Source organism: Eschrichtius robustus, chromosome 1, assembly GCF_028021215.1.
Source record: "Eschrichtius robustus isolate mEscRob2 chromosome 1, mEscRob2.pri, whole genome shotgun sequence".
NCBI classification, from domain to species: Eukaryota; Metazoa; Chordata; class Mammalia; order Artiodactyla; family Eschrichtiidae; genus Eschrichtius; species Eschrichtius robustus.
Window position 1 is genome coordinate 119,053,662 of NC_090824.1, and position 16,283 is coordinate 119,069,944.

Here is a 16,283-nt window from a genome sequence, read left to right on the forward strand (position 1 = left end):
GGTCAAACACTTCCTCCTCAAACTCTTTCACAGGTCAGTTTGATAAACTCATTTCTCTTCTGGTGATAATTTAGGGACAATAGAACTATTAGGATTTTAGTTTACTGGTCTCTTAGTTAGTTAGAAGATGAATAAGCTAGGACAGCGGTTCTCAAATCTGGCTGGTCTCAGAATCACCTGAGGCTTTTCCTTTTCCCAAATTTCCAGACCCTACCCTCAGTACATTTAATTCAGTTGCAATGAGATGGTCAAACATAGTAGTCTTAGCATATTCATTGATAATACACCACTCCTTCCTAAATCTCCACTGAAATGAATAAAAATGGCATTAACCCACAAGGATAGAGGGGAGAGAAGATAATAACAAACAAGAGAGCAAAAGTAGATAGAGAAGGGGTAACTGACTTACTTAGAAGAAATTAAATTGAGCAGAGAGGAATACCAGCAAGAAGGAGAACATTTTGCCTTACAGGGTCCCCGTCCCCTGAAAGCCTCTGGACTTTGGAGGTACTAATTATTGGAAAAAGCAGAAGTCAGGCATCAGACCTCAAAACAGAAAGATTCATTGGAGGTTTGCTATGGAAAGTTGGATCCCTAAGTCTCCTCTGTACTTCATATTGCTTCTGCCCTCTTTTCCCTTCCACCATAGAAGCCAGGAGGATTATCTTTAGCAAAAAGTGAAACCTGAAAGGCTGCAAATCTGAAACACCAAGAGGAGCAGAGAATGAGTGAAGTATGAAGCTGAACAGTGAGACCTGCAGCCCTGTGTCCTGCTTTGCTTTCCTAATGCTGGCAACAAAGTATATTAATTCTATCCTCAAGGAATTGGGATAATTCTTTTCTAAAGAAGTTAAAATACTCTAGAGAAAAGACCTCCAGATTTAGGAATTCCTGAGTAATAATTTCTCACTTTTGGATTACCATAGAGTAATAAAGCCCACCAGTTGATGTCTTACTTCTAATATTAAAGGACAGCCAAAGATTTAAGAAAAACCACCATGAAAAAGAGAAATTGAGATCAAACCAAACAAAAAAGAAAGAAGAAAACAGAGACATGCAAAAAGCATTGGGAAACTTTTTTTTAAAAAAACTAAAATTAATATCTTCTAATAAGAGAAAATGTATGCATAAAAGAGAAAGAAGCCATGAAAAAGAAATTCAGATGATACGATGGCAGAAAAAATATAGTAGAGAAGTTAGCTGATAAAGCTGAGAAAAATCTCCTAGAAAGAGATGAAAAATAGGAGAGAAGAACTAATAAAATTAGGGGGGATCAATGTAGAAGTCCAACATCTGACCAATAGGATTAGCAGAGTAAGAGCAGAAGAGAGCAAAGGGGATTATCATGGCAATAATACAGGAAATATACCAGCACTAAAGAGTACATGTCTCAAGATTGGTAAACTCTAATCTTGTGTTAAGAATAATGATTTTAGGACTTCCCTGGTGGTGCAGTGGTTAAGAATCCACCTGCCAATGCAGGGGACACGGGTTCGAGCCCTGGTCCGGGAAGATCCCACATGCCGCAGAGCAACTAAGCCCGTGTGCCACAACTACTGAGCCTTCACTCTAGAGCCCACGAGCCACAACTACTGAGCCCACGTGCCACAACTAGTGAAGCCCACACGCCTAGAGTCTGTGCTCCACAACAAGAGAAGCCACTGCAATGGGAAGCCAGCTCACCGCAACATAGAGTAGCCCCCGCTCAATGCAACTAGAGAAAGCCCGTGCACAGCAATGAAGACCCAATGCAGCCAAAAAATAAATAAATAAATTTTAAAAAAATAATAATGATTTTAATAATTACTTCAAGTTGAAGTGTATCATCATGAAATTTCAGAGCATCCAGGTTAAAAAGAATATCCTAAAGCTTTTAGAGACAAAATTTAAATAGCTCAGAGACAAAGGAACAAGATTCAAAATGTCATCAGAGTTCTGAAGAAGTAGTGCTGGATTCCAGGAGACAGTGGAACAATACCTTCAAAATTCTGAGGAAACATCACTTTCAACCTCGTATTCAATATCTAGCCAAACTATTAATTAAAATGTAAAGATAGGATAAAGATAGTTCAGACATGCAAAGACTTTAAAATTTTACCTCCCATGTACACTTTCTGAGGAAGCATCTGGAACATATGCTTAGGTCAAATGAGGACATAATCAACAAAGACAAAGGCATAGGATTTGGGAAAGAAAGGATCTAACGCATGGGAGCAGCAAAAGAAAATCCCATAACAAGAACTACTAGGCCTAGAAAAGAACCAGTTTACATTGAAAATAGAAGACTATTAGCTGTGGAAGAAAGGTTTACAGGGAAAGAAGATGGAATTAATAGATAATATGATATGTTTGAGATTTTAGGAAGAAATATTGAGAGCCATTTGTTAGATCTAGTAGAGCATTTCGGGGGGGAGGGGGGAATAAGCATTACTAACAAATGAAAAGCAAAGCAACTATTAACTACAGGAAAAACAGTCATATGAACAAGGAAACAATATAAAATTCTTGACTTGCAAGTATGTCCACATAGATATAATAACAAATATTTACCTAGTCATAATATTGAAGAAGTGACTGTTGCATTAGCCAAATATTGTGCTATAAACATGTTAAGAAGATGATATTATAGAGAGGCAAGTCCTCAGCCACATACCAGAGGGTAATAAACCCTTAATAGAAATGTAAGAAAGACAGTTGCTTCTTACGCTCCGCACATAATGTCTGACTTCTTCTTACCTCTGTATCAAGCCTTCCTGGCTACTTAACATGTTTGCCATGGCCTGCTCACACAGACCAGGAAGTATGAAGCAACAGCACTAGCTTTTGCTTTTGCTTTTTTGGATCAAAGCTCACTTACTTCACATTTCATAGAGCTTACTGTAGTATTCTCTTGGTTCTTCCAGCCCTGAGTGTTGTCTGACTCATCGCAGGAGTCTACAAAATCTTGCCTAACTTGAGTTTTTGGTTCTGGTCCTTTCCAGCTATTCTGATCATGCTTCCTAGAGTCTTAGTAAGCTAAGAGCAATGTTCCATTGTAAGAGAAATGTGAGAATGTTTCAATTAGAAAACGTTGAAATCTTTCTCCTCTTTGGATTTCACATGTTAATTTGTGCCCCCTTTTCAGTCTCTCTGGTCATTGTTTGAGACTATTGCCTACACAGTAAAGGAGATATGATACCTAATGAAAGACAGACTTCTCTTATTTGTCAGAGGTACACAATTCCTTGTTAAGAAGGCAGCTCCTGGGACTTCCCTGGTGGTCCAGTGGTTAAGACTCTGCACTTCCAGCGCAGGGGGCACAGGTTTGATCCCTGGTTGGAGAACTAAGATCCCACGTGCCACACGTGGTGTGGTCAAAAAAAAAAAAAAAATTAAAAAAAAGTGAAAGCAGCTCCTAATATTTTTACATAATGATGGACATGCCGATTTCTACTACTAGTTATCCTGATAAATTAAGTAAGAGTGTACCTTCCTTTCTTCATTGCCTCCTCAGAGTTGTATAGGCTTCATGTCTTTTCCTAAATGCAGGGACTTCGATGATGAAATGTTATCACGTATGAGTAAAAATAGAGTCAGTAAATTTACCATAATAAAGTCTTTTGTCTACTTTTTTTAAACTCAGAAGTGAACTATAAATGTGTTTTGAAATATGCACATTCAAATATGTTTTTACTTTCCTTGAAAAAGGAAATACATTAAAAAAAAAAAAAAGCTCTGCTATGTTGCATTCAGCTTGGGCCATCATTTCAAGAAAATCTAACATGTAAAAAAAATACAACTTATACAAAATATTGTTTTCATTACAGACTAAGTTTAAGTGGTCTTTTTATATTATATTCATTAACACATTTTTAATCAGTTTATAAAAATAAGTGTAACAACTTTTAACTGATACTGTATGTTATAAACTGAAACAAAAAACTACACCAGGAACTGTCATGGGTTAGATATCTTGTACTTAAAACTCATTTAAAGAAGTTATAACAGGAACTGTAGTTCCTAAGTAGATTTTCATTCAGTGGGTTTTAAGTTCAGTGGATTTTCTTTATCTTTATTTCATATGGTAATATCCCACACTTTAAGCTCCTTTGAAAATGCCCACATCAGAAGTTCCATTCAGTCTTCTCTGCTGTCTCATATACAAAGCAGTAAAGATTTTTATAACCCTCTCAATCACACCCCCAACTGTAGAAAGAACATCTCAGTCATCTCCTTCTGCATATAAATCAAAGGAGAAAAGCAGGATATACTCAGGCTACCTCTCTTCCTGGAGGGGTTGGCACATTTCCTATAGAGGAATGGCTGAGGGTGTGTCTTAGTTTATCATTTTCTGAACTGGTAGAATTCTAGATAAAGCACAGATGTCCCTCTCCAGCACATAGAGAATGTCAGCATTCATAACAGTTCAATGTATCATATCTTCACAGGACACTGAGGAGATTCGGTAGACTAATAACAGCATTTGCCACAGTGTTTGGATGAAGCAGGAAAAGAACTACTTTAAGATATTGATGTAGATCAAGTCAAACCCTGGAAAACTAAATCATAAGAAGAAAACACAAAATGGTCAGAAAGAAGTATAAGTTTTAAGGCTCAGTTAATGCTGAGGTTTTATGTAAGCATATCATTGTTGCCTCTGAGGTTATTCATTATGGGAATGGAATTACACAGAGATTGGTAATCCCCACAGACAGAAAAAATAACAGCCATTTGTTCAGTTTAAGACCCAGGAGTCCATGATTCATAACTTCTGTCTCTAATGATAAAATTATTTTTCCCTATTTCAGAGAGGAACCTTAACCCCAAAGCAGCCTGCCTTAAGAGAAGGGAAGAAGAAAAAGTTTCTGCCGTATCGGCAGAGCCACCAACCACACTGCCAGGAACCCATCCTGGGCTTAGTGAAACTACCAACCCTATGGGTCATATGTAAACATCAGCCAGGTAAGTGTGGGTATGAAAAGAAAGTACAGGGAAGTCCCCTGATTCATCTTAAACTGAGTTAGAACCTTTGAACAGAATTCTCTGGTAGCACTGGTCATGGTAAAGGTCACGTGTAATTTGGAATCCAACAGCTTACCTTTCTGTTACGTAGTTAGAGAGCCCATGTCATTTTATACCAAATTACTGTTCTCTTCAAAATGTGATACTATCCTTTGATTCATAAAGAACTTTGGGCTCTCATGTTCTGGATCATCATGTATACTCCCTCACATGAATATTATTCTGATCCAAGAAGAAAACAGTGCAATGACTCATCTATCAAAAAATACTTTTGCTACCACTCATGGTCCTCACTCCTCTACTCAGAAGTACTTGATGGCATCATCAGCCAGTTTTCTGTTAACCATCTACCTCTTCTCTATCATGAAATCTTCATGCACAGAACAGTTATTGCTTGCTTCCATTTGGATCATTAATGGAAGTGTGTAATACGCATGTTCCTTCCCCTGTAAGAATATTAGTTACACCTTGTGGAATCTATTAAAGAATGTCGAGGTGTTGTATATGATAGAATCAGAACGTCCTTCTCTTGGGAATTTTACTTGTTGAAAGACTGTTCTTTTTATCTTCCTCTTCATGAACTAAACAGTTTGCTTCTTTGTGATTTTTTTTTTTTTTTAACAAAGTGACAACAGTAGTAGGAGGTTGTTGCCCAAGTAATTAGATAATGTGAACCATCTTTTTCTTAACTATGTACATTCATATTATCTGTAAGTTGTAAAGTTAATATTTGGGTGACAGAAATTAATACAGACCATAATTAAATATTTGTGTCAGTAGCAAAATATAGCTAGCAGCATGGATTAGGAATAGAACTGGTAACTTCATTTTTATAATCTGCCTTCAGCAGTGTATAGTTCTTTTCCTAGTTTCATCAGCAGAGTAAAAGCAGTAAGTAAAAGTAAATAGATGGGAGGTTTGGAGCAGGAAAAAAATACTGAGTGCAATTTCATTTTGTCAGCTTTGTGACTATCTCATTTTGAGCTGAAAGTTTGGAATTTGATAGAATATTTTGTAAACTACAAAGATTAGTCAATAACTCACCTTTTTCTGAAGAAATTGATTTCCTACCACCTCTTCATATATCCTTCTTAGGATCAAACTAGACCAAAACGGAAGATTTCATTTGGGGACAGAGGAGGAAGTATTGATGTAATTATTTAGGTGTCAGTTATAATTCTAACATTAGCACACTGGAAAGAAACCCTGTCATCTCTCCCACCAAAACAAAAAACAAAAAACAAAAAAACAGCTATAACAGACTGTGCATGTCAAAGGGCTTTATTTAGGCAAGAGCTAGTTAAATTACAGGTCCTCTAAAATCCATGCCATTGCTTCATGTTCTGTGGAAACAATAGAATATCATGAAAAAATATTTTTATTCAAAAATAAGTTTTGAAGTCTTTAAAATAAATACAGGCAAGTGTTTCTTGGTGCAAAAGTGACTTTCTAAGTTGGCAGATTATGTAGAGGCACCTTCCTGTGGTCGGGTACCAGCTAACCACCAGGCTGTGAGAAGAGCACTTCACGTTCAGCTGCCACGTTTACCTCAGAGCCTGGGTCTTCTTTTTTTGTCTCTCTAGTTTGTTGTACCCATTTCCTGTTATTCTCTTCCCAGTCTCTCTCTAGCTCTTTCTCCGTCAACTTCTCTCCCTACCTCACTCACATCTCTCTTCTCCCCTACCGTTTACTTCCTGTTCTTTCACTGCTTCTGTATCTCCTACTCTTTCATAGCTCTATCCTTATCTCTGTTATGAGGAAATTCCCCCGCTTTAGGTTAAAATTAAACCTTGAGCATTCTCACCTATCAGAAAGAATTCTTTTTTAAAAGGGAGTGGGGAGAGGTTTCAAGGTTATATAAGAAATGTAGTAAATGCACTTTGTTCCATAAGATTTCAAAGGCTAGTGTTTATTATATTAAAATAAGTCTTAAAGATTGCTAATTTCATAAAGGTGGTGATCTGGTTTCATCTGATAACCTTCAATTCTTTATAGAACTGGATAGCAGCAGATTAAAACCAGCAAGAGACTGGGCAGCAGGAAAATGACTGCTAGAATCAGAATGGCTGATAAATGACCACAGAATGCATCACTCTAATATAAAACCATACTGTGGCCCTTGTTTAATAAGGAGGTGAAAAGTATGATTCTTCCTAAAGCTATTTCCATCCAAAATGGCTGAAATGGGAAATTTCAGAGCTACTACTATGTATATTAAGAATATAAACATAAAATTTGTACTAATACAGTAAATTTTCTTAATAAGTTCATTGAACAAACACTTACTGAGGACCTACCATGGACCAGTAACTGAAACCAATGTGAAAACGAATTCAGAATGGTCCCTGCCCTCAGAAACTTTCAGTTTAGAGGAGATAGATGTAAACAGTTAACACAGTACAGTGGACTGGATGTAGCAATAAATATATGTTTTAACGTCTCTCCACTGAGAACTGGATGAGTAGAACCTCAGAGCTCAGGTATTGCCAACCTGAATGTTGCCAAAATTAAGGTTTGCATAATTACCACAGCTGTTATATAATCCTCTATCTTGTGATTCTATAATTACATGATCTCCTTTAAAAATCTTACCACATACATCAAGTAAAACCAGTTACACCTTAAAAGAAAAAACCTCATTTATAAGTCACGTAGCCGACTGCTAATTTAGTGTAAACCTGGGTATAAATGAGGAATACCAACTTGTTTTTTGTTTTGTTTTGTTTCTGGGGAGGTGTTTATTTTTAACCGTGATGTCCTAATTGGTTCTATTCTCTCCCTTGGCTCTCCCTGCCACAGTTCCAGAGTTATCAGTAGGCTAGATAGAAGGTGACCTCTCCTCATAAGGACTTGGACAACTCAGATTATCTGAAGACACAAACCTGATAGGAGGGAGAAGAAAAAACAAAACACTTGAAGCAAGAAATGCAAATGTAATCCTACGATCAAAGCAGCTGGTCAACACTTCCATCAGAAGTGAAGATAGGAAGCTCATCAGACAGAGCATCAGCCCATGAGATGTTCGCAACGTATCATTTTGTTGCAAGCAGTGTGTCGCTTCTGCACAATCAGAGACTGTCTCGATCGCTCCACTCACCGTGGAAGTTGCCTTGTGCCTAAACTGAATTGACAAATGCATTGTAACTACAAATTTTATTTATTGTTATGGAACTGTAAGGTCTACATATAAAGGGAAAAAGTTAATGTGGAAAGCTGATCTCCACTCAGCTGATGCCAGCATTAGTTAAAGCTGTTCACGTGCAGAGAACAAAGCAGTGACAACCATTGGCCCTTAGCATTCCCGGCATACCTATTAGTGTCTTAAAAAGGAAGGGAAAAGTCTTTCGTTGCCCTCTCCTATCCTTTTGCCATATGAATAGTGTTTTCCAAGAAATAGGAAAATATTACTCGGTATAGCATTTCTCTTGCGCTCATTTTTTCATTCATTTTTATTTTTTCTTTGTGGGTGTTGTATTTGGTCTCTGAATCTGAATAGCTATGGTCACAGTCCAGAATCCTCCATGTAGCCCTATGTGCTTTGCATATTTACCTTACAGAGATAAGCAGAGACCATCTGTGACCATAGCCTAGCTAAGATTTTAAAAGGGGAAATTTTGTCCCCTATATTTTCCCCCAAATAAATATTGCTTTATTTCTAATAATAACAAGACTTCTCAAGCTTCTAGGTTTCATAGTAAAGCTTGTAATAGAAAGAAGTGTAAATTACAAGGGAAGAATTTACTTTTTAGAAATTGCTTTGTTTTCCAAGCAGTAAGTACTACATATAGTACTTATAAAGTGTTAGCTGTAAGTAAGCACAAAGTGGATTTAAAATACAAAGAAGATTTTCAGGCTGTGATTATGTTGAACATAACAACCCAGTAGTCACCAAGGCAGGTAGTGTGATAAATGAACACACCACTCTGAGGCTAATTACCTAATGGAATACAAGAGCAATGGTCACCCATGTGTCCTTATTCTAGCCTTTATTTCTCTGTCATTTGGATGGCTGGTTAGTGGGGAGGAATTCAGTGGGTGATGTAATCAACTGCAAACCATCTGCCCTGTCCCAAGAAGATGAGCCAGATTAGCATTAAACCAGTCCTTGTCAGTCCATCTTAATACTGTGCATTAAGGCACCCCTCTGTCTCTAATCCTTAAGAGTTTTTTTTTAAGACATAATAATCACTTTGAACTTCCATGAAACCTGTCTTCCACCACAACAACCCTGGGAGAGAAAAACATGCTAAACAAGGTTGTCTTGGCTTCATAATTCCTTATAGCCAATCTCAACAAGGGCAATCAGCACACAGAAGAAAGGACCCAAATCACTATGTAACTTAAAGATTTCTGTTAATTTGAAAGAACAAAAACAATTAAGACAGAACTTCAGATTCTCCAATCAGGATGATTCCTAACAAATCAGTCTTTGGTGAACGTAGTGGACTTTTTGGTAACTTTAATTTGCCTATATTCTCCAGTTACATCAGACTCTCTCTGTGGCCTTGTTCTTCATTTCAGTGTTAATCAGCTAAAACAGAAGTTGTTGCTTATGATGTGTGAGTGAACATATGCCACTGCCTGGCCTTTTTTCTTCGGAGCTTGTTGTCTTTTTCGCTATATTAGACTTTGCAGTATGCCCAGAAGCTTTCCTTCATAAAATAGAAAGAAAAAAACATTTGGCTTATTTTTCACTGTAGCTAGTCTTTTATACAATAATCTTGTAAGAAAATTTCTTGAATTCTAAATATTACTCTTTCTAGATTTTTGAAATCGAAAAGTTTTCAGTAAAAAGTTTCTTACTTTATTTTATTATATTAGGTAGTAAAAATGTAGGGTTATTTACCATAACCTGTTCATTAATATCAGAAATTTACAATAGCATTTTAAGACCATAGTAGAATTCTAGCATACCGTGTAGTACCTATGGAGTATTGTAAGAGCTAATTGTCCGAGATGAATTGCTTCTCATCTTGTTCTCCAGTTTCCATTGTTGGTTTATTGCAGATTTGTATCCTGTGTCAAATTCAAGGTATTATTGATAAACCTTTTGAACCAGCAGCAAGAAGTTCAAAATTTTTTCTGTCACTGTAACAGAAAACACAATATGTATATAACATTTATGTAGCAATAAATGTGCCATCTTTTTTTTTAACATAGTAAACTAGTGAGTTTTTTACATTCCTCTCTCAAACAGTAATGCATTTTGGTTTTTTTTCCTCCATCTCATTGCTCCCAGGAATGCTCACACTGCTTTTCTTTCTTTTCTCCCAGCTTTCTTGAGATATAGTTGACATATAATATTGTGTATGTTTAAGATGTAGAACGTCATGATTTGATATATGTATATATTGCAAAATGATTACCACAGCAAGGTTAGTTAACACATCACCTCACATAGTTCCTTTTTTGTGTGTGTGGCAAAAATGTTTAAGGACCACGCTGCTTTTCTTATGTGCATTGTCTGTGACCTTATCTGGGAAACCCATCAGGACAGAATCAGACTTGTAGAACTAAGCTGCTAATCTAGTCTATAGCTTCTCTGGGTTATATGTTTCTCCTCTTGCCCTCTCTACTGATAGTGGCCTTTTAGCCTTTTCCTGAAGGTTTACCAATGGTGATTAGTAGTTAAAATCTGCTTATTTGTAGATCTACAGAAAAACGAAGATGGAAAAGGACTCAAATGAAGCTTTTCAAATTAACATTCTTTGAAGCACTTTCACATGTTTTATGTCCCTTTTCTCACAAAAAGCCTATCTCATAATTAGGAGATGGTATTATTTACTGTTCTTAGATTCAAAGTTCTGCTCTTATCCCAGTTTTCACATACAGCCCCACTCCACCCCCCTGCCAAAAACATGCATAGTGATTATCCACAAGGACTTCAGCCAAGCAAGAGCCTAAAACAAACAGTGGATGAACTTTTTTGGACAAACTTTCGTAGGGCCTATATGTGAGACACCCGAGATCATCATCACACCCTCTTGGGATCCTGGCAAATTGCTTCTCTTGGTGAATTATGAAATCCACTGTTCACATTGGAGGCCCAACAGATCATTTTACTTGTAGGAGTTGATGAAAACAAACATTTTAGTTTGATTTTTCTTTATAAAAATTGATAAATAAAAAGCTCTATCTAAGAATAAAACATAGAATATTAGAGTTAAATGAAATCTGGAGACCATCTCGTCAACCACCTCATTAATAGATTTATAAAAACTGAGGCCCAGAGAGGTTGTATGTCTCCAAAAGCACATAACTAGTAACAGATCAAGACACTTAAAACTTGTCCCACAAAATCTTCTTGCCTTTACTTTTTGTCCTTTGTCTTTATAGATTTTTAGGCCAATTCTATTTAGTGGCTTCACTTTTTTCTCTCCTCTACTACATTTTTTTCTTTCGTTTTTCTCTCCTCTAGTTCACATATTTTTTCTTCCATGGAAACTCAAAATTTAAATGTACATCACGTCATGTGTGCATGCATGTGTGTGTGTGTCAAAGGTTAAAGAGTATTAGCTTTGGCATCAAACAGTCCTCGATTCAGTCCAGGCTCAACATCTAGTTAGCTCCATTTCCTTATCTGAAAAATGGAGATACATATTAGAATTGTGTAAGTGTTGAATGAAACAATGTATGGAAAGCTCTTACCTTGGTTCCTGTCACATAAGTACTCAATAAATGATAAATATTTTTTAAATAAATAGTAGCTCTCCTTTTAACCAGCTCCCAGGAAGATTCTTCTTCAGCCATCCTGTGTGAGAGGTAAATGGTGGTAAAAACAACCCCAAGAAGATGTCAACCCACCTTTGCAGGAGTCTGCATTCTTTGGGGGCAAGCCAGTGAAACACGTTCAATGCCCTCCCGTTGGGTACGTTGTATGAGGACTTTTTTTTAAACCTTCACATTTCAAAAGAGTGAGCCAGTAGGCTTTGCCCAGTCACACTTTATGGGTTGGCAGCTAAGTCATTTTGGGTCCGCAGGAAGCAGATACCAAGATAGAAGTGCAAGGGATTTACTGGAGGTAGTACCTGGGGGAAACAAAAGGGACAGGAATCAGGAGTAATTAGGGATGGGCTTCAGACCATGATGCAGGTCTGACATCTGTGAAAGAAGGGGAGAGGAAGGCAGACTAGGTAAGGAGAACCTCAGACTGCCTGTAGCTCTGGACAAAGTCCTGAGGTCCAAGAAGAGTGCCCATTGAGGAGTCTTGTGTTGGACAGAAGTGGTAAGGTGCCAGTGTCCCTGTGGTGGGCAGTCACCTGGGAGTTACCTGAGAAGACAGGCCTCAGTTTGAAAACTCCAAAGTTCTGCACTTGGAGGCTGAGAGCTAACTGCACTCCCCTGACTGGTTATCCCTTGAAGGGAGGTCTCAGAGGTGCACCTCAATGGCTTTCACAGCACCTCATTGCTACTTGCTACAGAACTGGCAGAACAAAACCCAAGGGTCTTCTGCAGTCACTGGGACCACAGCTGACCTCAGCAGGCTCATCAGTATTTCAAAAACTGCAATTCTTTCTCCCCTGGCATTGTGCCGTCAAGGAAACCTACATGTGTTATCAAGAAGGACAATTCCATTCCTCCATTTTCATGGGCCATTATGTAGGCTGGTATAATCTGGGTCTGAGTCCCTAAAGTTGCTGTGTTATTCTGGTGTTCTTCACAGGACATTGTGATAGTCCCTGTCTTCTGGGTCAGTGGATGGTCCACAGGGTCTTTGTGGCAACCTGGCTTTGGAAGGCCACAATGTCCTCATTGTTTTGAGGTGTTTCTGTATGCTGCCCCCAGCCCCCGGAGCTCTTACCTCTGTCCTGTACTTGGGGCACGTTCGTGTAAGTAGAAATACCTTTCTTGTCTTCTTTTTCTTTCCCTCTTTAATCATTTATTCCAGAAGACATCCTTAAAGGGCTTTTCTGTTCCCTTTTGGCCTAGACCGCTAATCTCCCAGAACTGATGTGGGGTACTGCTGCATGCAGCCAGGTTCTCCTTTCTCACTCCTGAGGGTGGGTGCCCCCCTAGACAGGGTGCCTGGCTGTGTAGTCTCTCAGGCTCTCCGGGCCATTTTAGCCTTGGAAACTGCAAGCACAATGCCCAAAGCTTCCAAGCCTGTTAAAGCCTGTGAAAATGCAACCTGAAAAATATTGTGCCAAAAGATTAAAAAACTGCAAAAATGAAATTAATTTTAAAAACAATTACAAAAATCATTTCAAATTTTTATAGCAAAATAAAATTACTATTTAATGTGGGATTTGAGCTCATTTAATATATTTTTATACATACATACATATATATATATGAAAGGTTTAACACCTTGGGTTTAACACCTTGGTTCCTTCAAGTCCAGTCTCTTTCATTTAATACATTTGTCTTTGGTTTCTTAATAACCTTAGGAAGACGTACAACCGCGTCTTCCCCTCGAGGTGAGGACCACCAGTGTATCTCTGAAGATCTAACCTGCCTAGGCTGTGAGAACCCCCAGAGACAGCACGAGTTTTTTAGAAGCGCTAAACAGACCACTCTTCCCCTGCTTCCAGGGTGAGTTCTTCCTCAGTCCCTTGCAGCCCTATGAGATTTTTTGCTTTCTCCCATTTGTCTGGCCTTCTTCAGCCCCTTCCTACAAGCCTGAGTTTTCTCCTGGTCCTTGTTGAACTGAGGTGGTAGCCCAGTGTTGGGAGCAAGCCCGGGGCAGGGCCTCTGGTCCGCAAGCTGGAGGGATCACCTTGTCCTGAAACACACCCAGCCATCAGCTGTGATAGATTTTCTCCGTCTGAGTACTCCCAGTGGTCATCCTCACAACTCAGGGAAGCTGGATGATGTTCCAAAGCAGCACAGTAATGAAGCTCTGGCCCCTGCCTTGCAGGGCTGTGGGCATTGGGAAGTCCTACTTATGGGGCCACCTCACACTCAAGCTCCAGCCCCAGGAGCCTCTCCTGACACCTCCATCCTGTCGGGCTGAGCCACCACACCCACTCATTCCAGGCCACCCAGAGGTCATCCTGCCTCTCCCCCAGTAAAGCCTGTGCTGAAAGAGCTCCCTCTTTCAGCAGGGAGGTATTGATCCACCCTGATAGTGCAAGGAGCTTGATCTCACCCCGGACTGGCAGAGATTAATTAGCTTGATTCCCAAGCATAATCCCTAATTAGGCACAGGAAGAAAGGAAAGAAAACACAAAGGAACTATTCTTCTTCTGTCCCAGAGGGGGAGGGGGAGGAGCAGGAAACCGAGGAAGAAGCAGGTAAACATATTCCAGCACCTGAGTGCCTACTCCCAACCAACCCAAGAGCACAAACATTGCTGAGGAGGGGGTGTCTTCCTGCAAGGATCTCATATGAAAATGTGCCTTTAGTTTCTTTGTTTTGCTCCCTGCCTAATGATGCACAGGAAGGTGCGATTAAGCGCGTCGCTTTGAAGTACGTGCTCTAGGCTTGCTCAGCCTCCAGGGGCTGAGGTTGCCGCAGGGGAGAATTCAGCTCCGTTGGGCTGGGAGAGAAAGGTTGGATGGGGAGGGGGTAATCACCCTGAGACCCAAGTACAGATAGTGAAAGGAAACATTTCCTGCAGCTGAGAAGGAGGGGACACCCCTTCCAGGGCCCAAGAGGGGGCTCTTGTCTAACCCTTGGAAATGAATTGTCCGAGGAGACACACGTGCTGACAAAGCAAGAGACTATTGGGAAGGGGCGCCCAGGCGGAGAGCAGCTGGGTAAGGGAACCCAGGAGAACTGCTGTGCCACGAGGCTCGCAGCCTTGTGTTTTATGGTGATGGGGTTAGTTTCCGAGTTTTCTCTGGCCAGTCATCTTGCTTGGCCCATGCCTGGTGACTCAGGGTCCTTCCTGGTTGCGCACGCATCTCTCAGCCAAGATGGATTCCAGCGTGAAGGATTCTGGGAAGTTGGTCGTCTCCTCCTTCCTTGGGCCCCTCCTGAATTCTCCTGGTTAGTTTTCCGAGGCAGCACTGCGTTTCTTATGGGAGCCTCCTGTGGTGAGACAACTCAGGTAAGCAGGTTATCATCGTGCCTGGCCAAGGCGGGCGGTTTTGGTCAAGGGTTCCCTAACGCTATTACTAGCATTTTCTAGAACTTTCCAGCCAGGACTGACGGGTGGTGGGGAGGGCAAAGGGAGGAAGGAGGGACCTCACTTAGCCGTGAGATTTGGCCAATCAAAACTCACCCCTGGGAGCTTCAGTTTCCTCTTCTGTAAAATGGGGATAATTTACAATCGTACTAGCTCGTGTGATGGTTCTGAGAATGAATTGAGGAGTTCAGAGGTGCATGGCACACAGGAGGCACTTTCTAACCCACCTAACGAAAGCAAACCAAGGGAGCAGCAAATCAAAAAATGATGTAGCCATTAAGAAAATAATTGTTTATATTTTTAGGTGTGATTGTTTTTCTGAAAGTCGTTGTCTTGTAGAGATGCGTATGCTGCAGTATTTACAGAGGGAATGAAGAGGTGTCTGGAATTAGCTTCGGTGTAGGGCAGGCAGCGGGGGTGGGGTGGGGTGAGAGGGTTTAGATGAAACAAGACTGTGAGTCGATCATTGTTAAACCTGGGTGACAGATACATGGGGGTTCATTATGCTCTTTATTTTGTAGATGTTTGACATTTTTCATGACAAGTTGAAAGAGAGGAGAAAGGCAGGAAGGAAGGAAAGGAGGAAGAGCGGGAGGAGGGGGCCGGAGGGGGGCAAGAAGGAGGAAAGAAGATTCTGCCCAAGTGTCCCTTCTGAAACCTTCCCCGAGCCCCACATTGGCAGGGGACGGAGGGTGTTTTCTGCTCATCCAGAGCGATGAGACCCATGAGGAGACAGGAGGGCCATCCAGGGAGCAGCCCCAATTGGCAGAGTCCCTCTGGGGACCATGGAGAGAGACAGCAGGACAGGGTGACAGCGGACAGTGGAGCCTAGCACAGGTCTCGCCCGTGACATTGGGTGGCGTAGGGCCATGGGACCAGAAGGGATGCTTAGAGGGGAGAACAGAAAGAGCTGTGGAGGAGGAAGCAACGGGAGCCCACTTCCCTACCTAAAGAAAGGGTGGCAGGGCCGGCAAGGCTGGAGATGGGGTGCTCCAGGATTAGAGTGGGCTCTTTGAAGGAGAAGGAGAGCCTGCGGTACCCCCAGGTACCAAGCGGGTGGTATCTGGAGAGACACAGGCCACTCCGGGTAGTCTGTGGTCTGGAAATTGGAGTGTCTGCTCCCCCCACCAGCTGGCGGGTGGCCCTGGTCTAGGTGCTGGGCCACCACCAAGGGCAAAGGCCCCCCAGGTGCCTGCGTGGGGAAGACAGGCAC

At 40.6% G+C, this 16,283-nt stretch overlaps 1 protein-coding gene across 5 annotated transcripts in view; it reads left to right on the plus strand.

Moving 5' to 3' along the window:
- TCF12 (transcription factor 12) overlaps nt 1-11,702 on the plus strand; it is a 373,142-nt gene extending 361,440 nt beyond the window's left edge. For all 5 annotated transcript variants that reach the window (XM_068552268.1, XM_068552257.1, XM_068552277.1 and 2 more), the window contains 2 exons: nt 4,788-4,941; nt 7,801-11,702. In XM_068552268.1, coding sequence (XP_068408369.1) covers nt 4,788-4,930 — 143 coding nt within the window. In that variant the 3' untranslated portion in view covers nt 4,931-4,941; nt 7,801-11,702. The remainder of the gene's footprint in view (nt 1-4,787; nt 4,942-7,800) is intronic.
- Nucleotides 11,703-16,283: the final 4,581 nt, after the last annotated feature.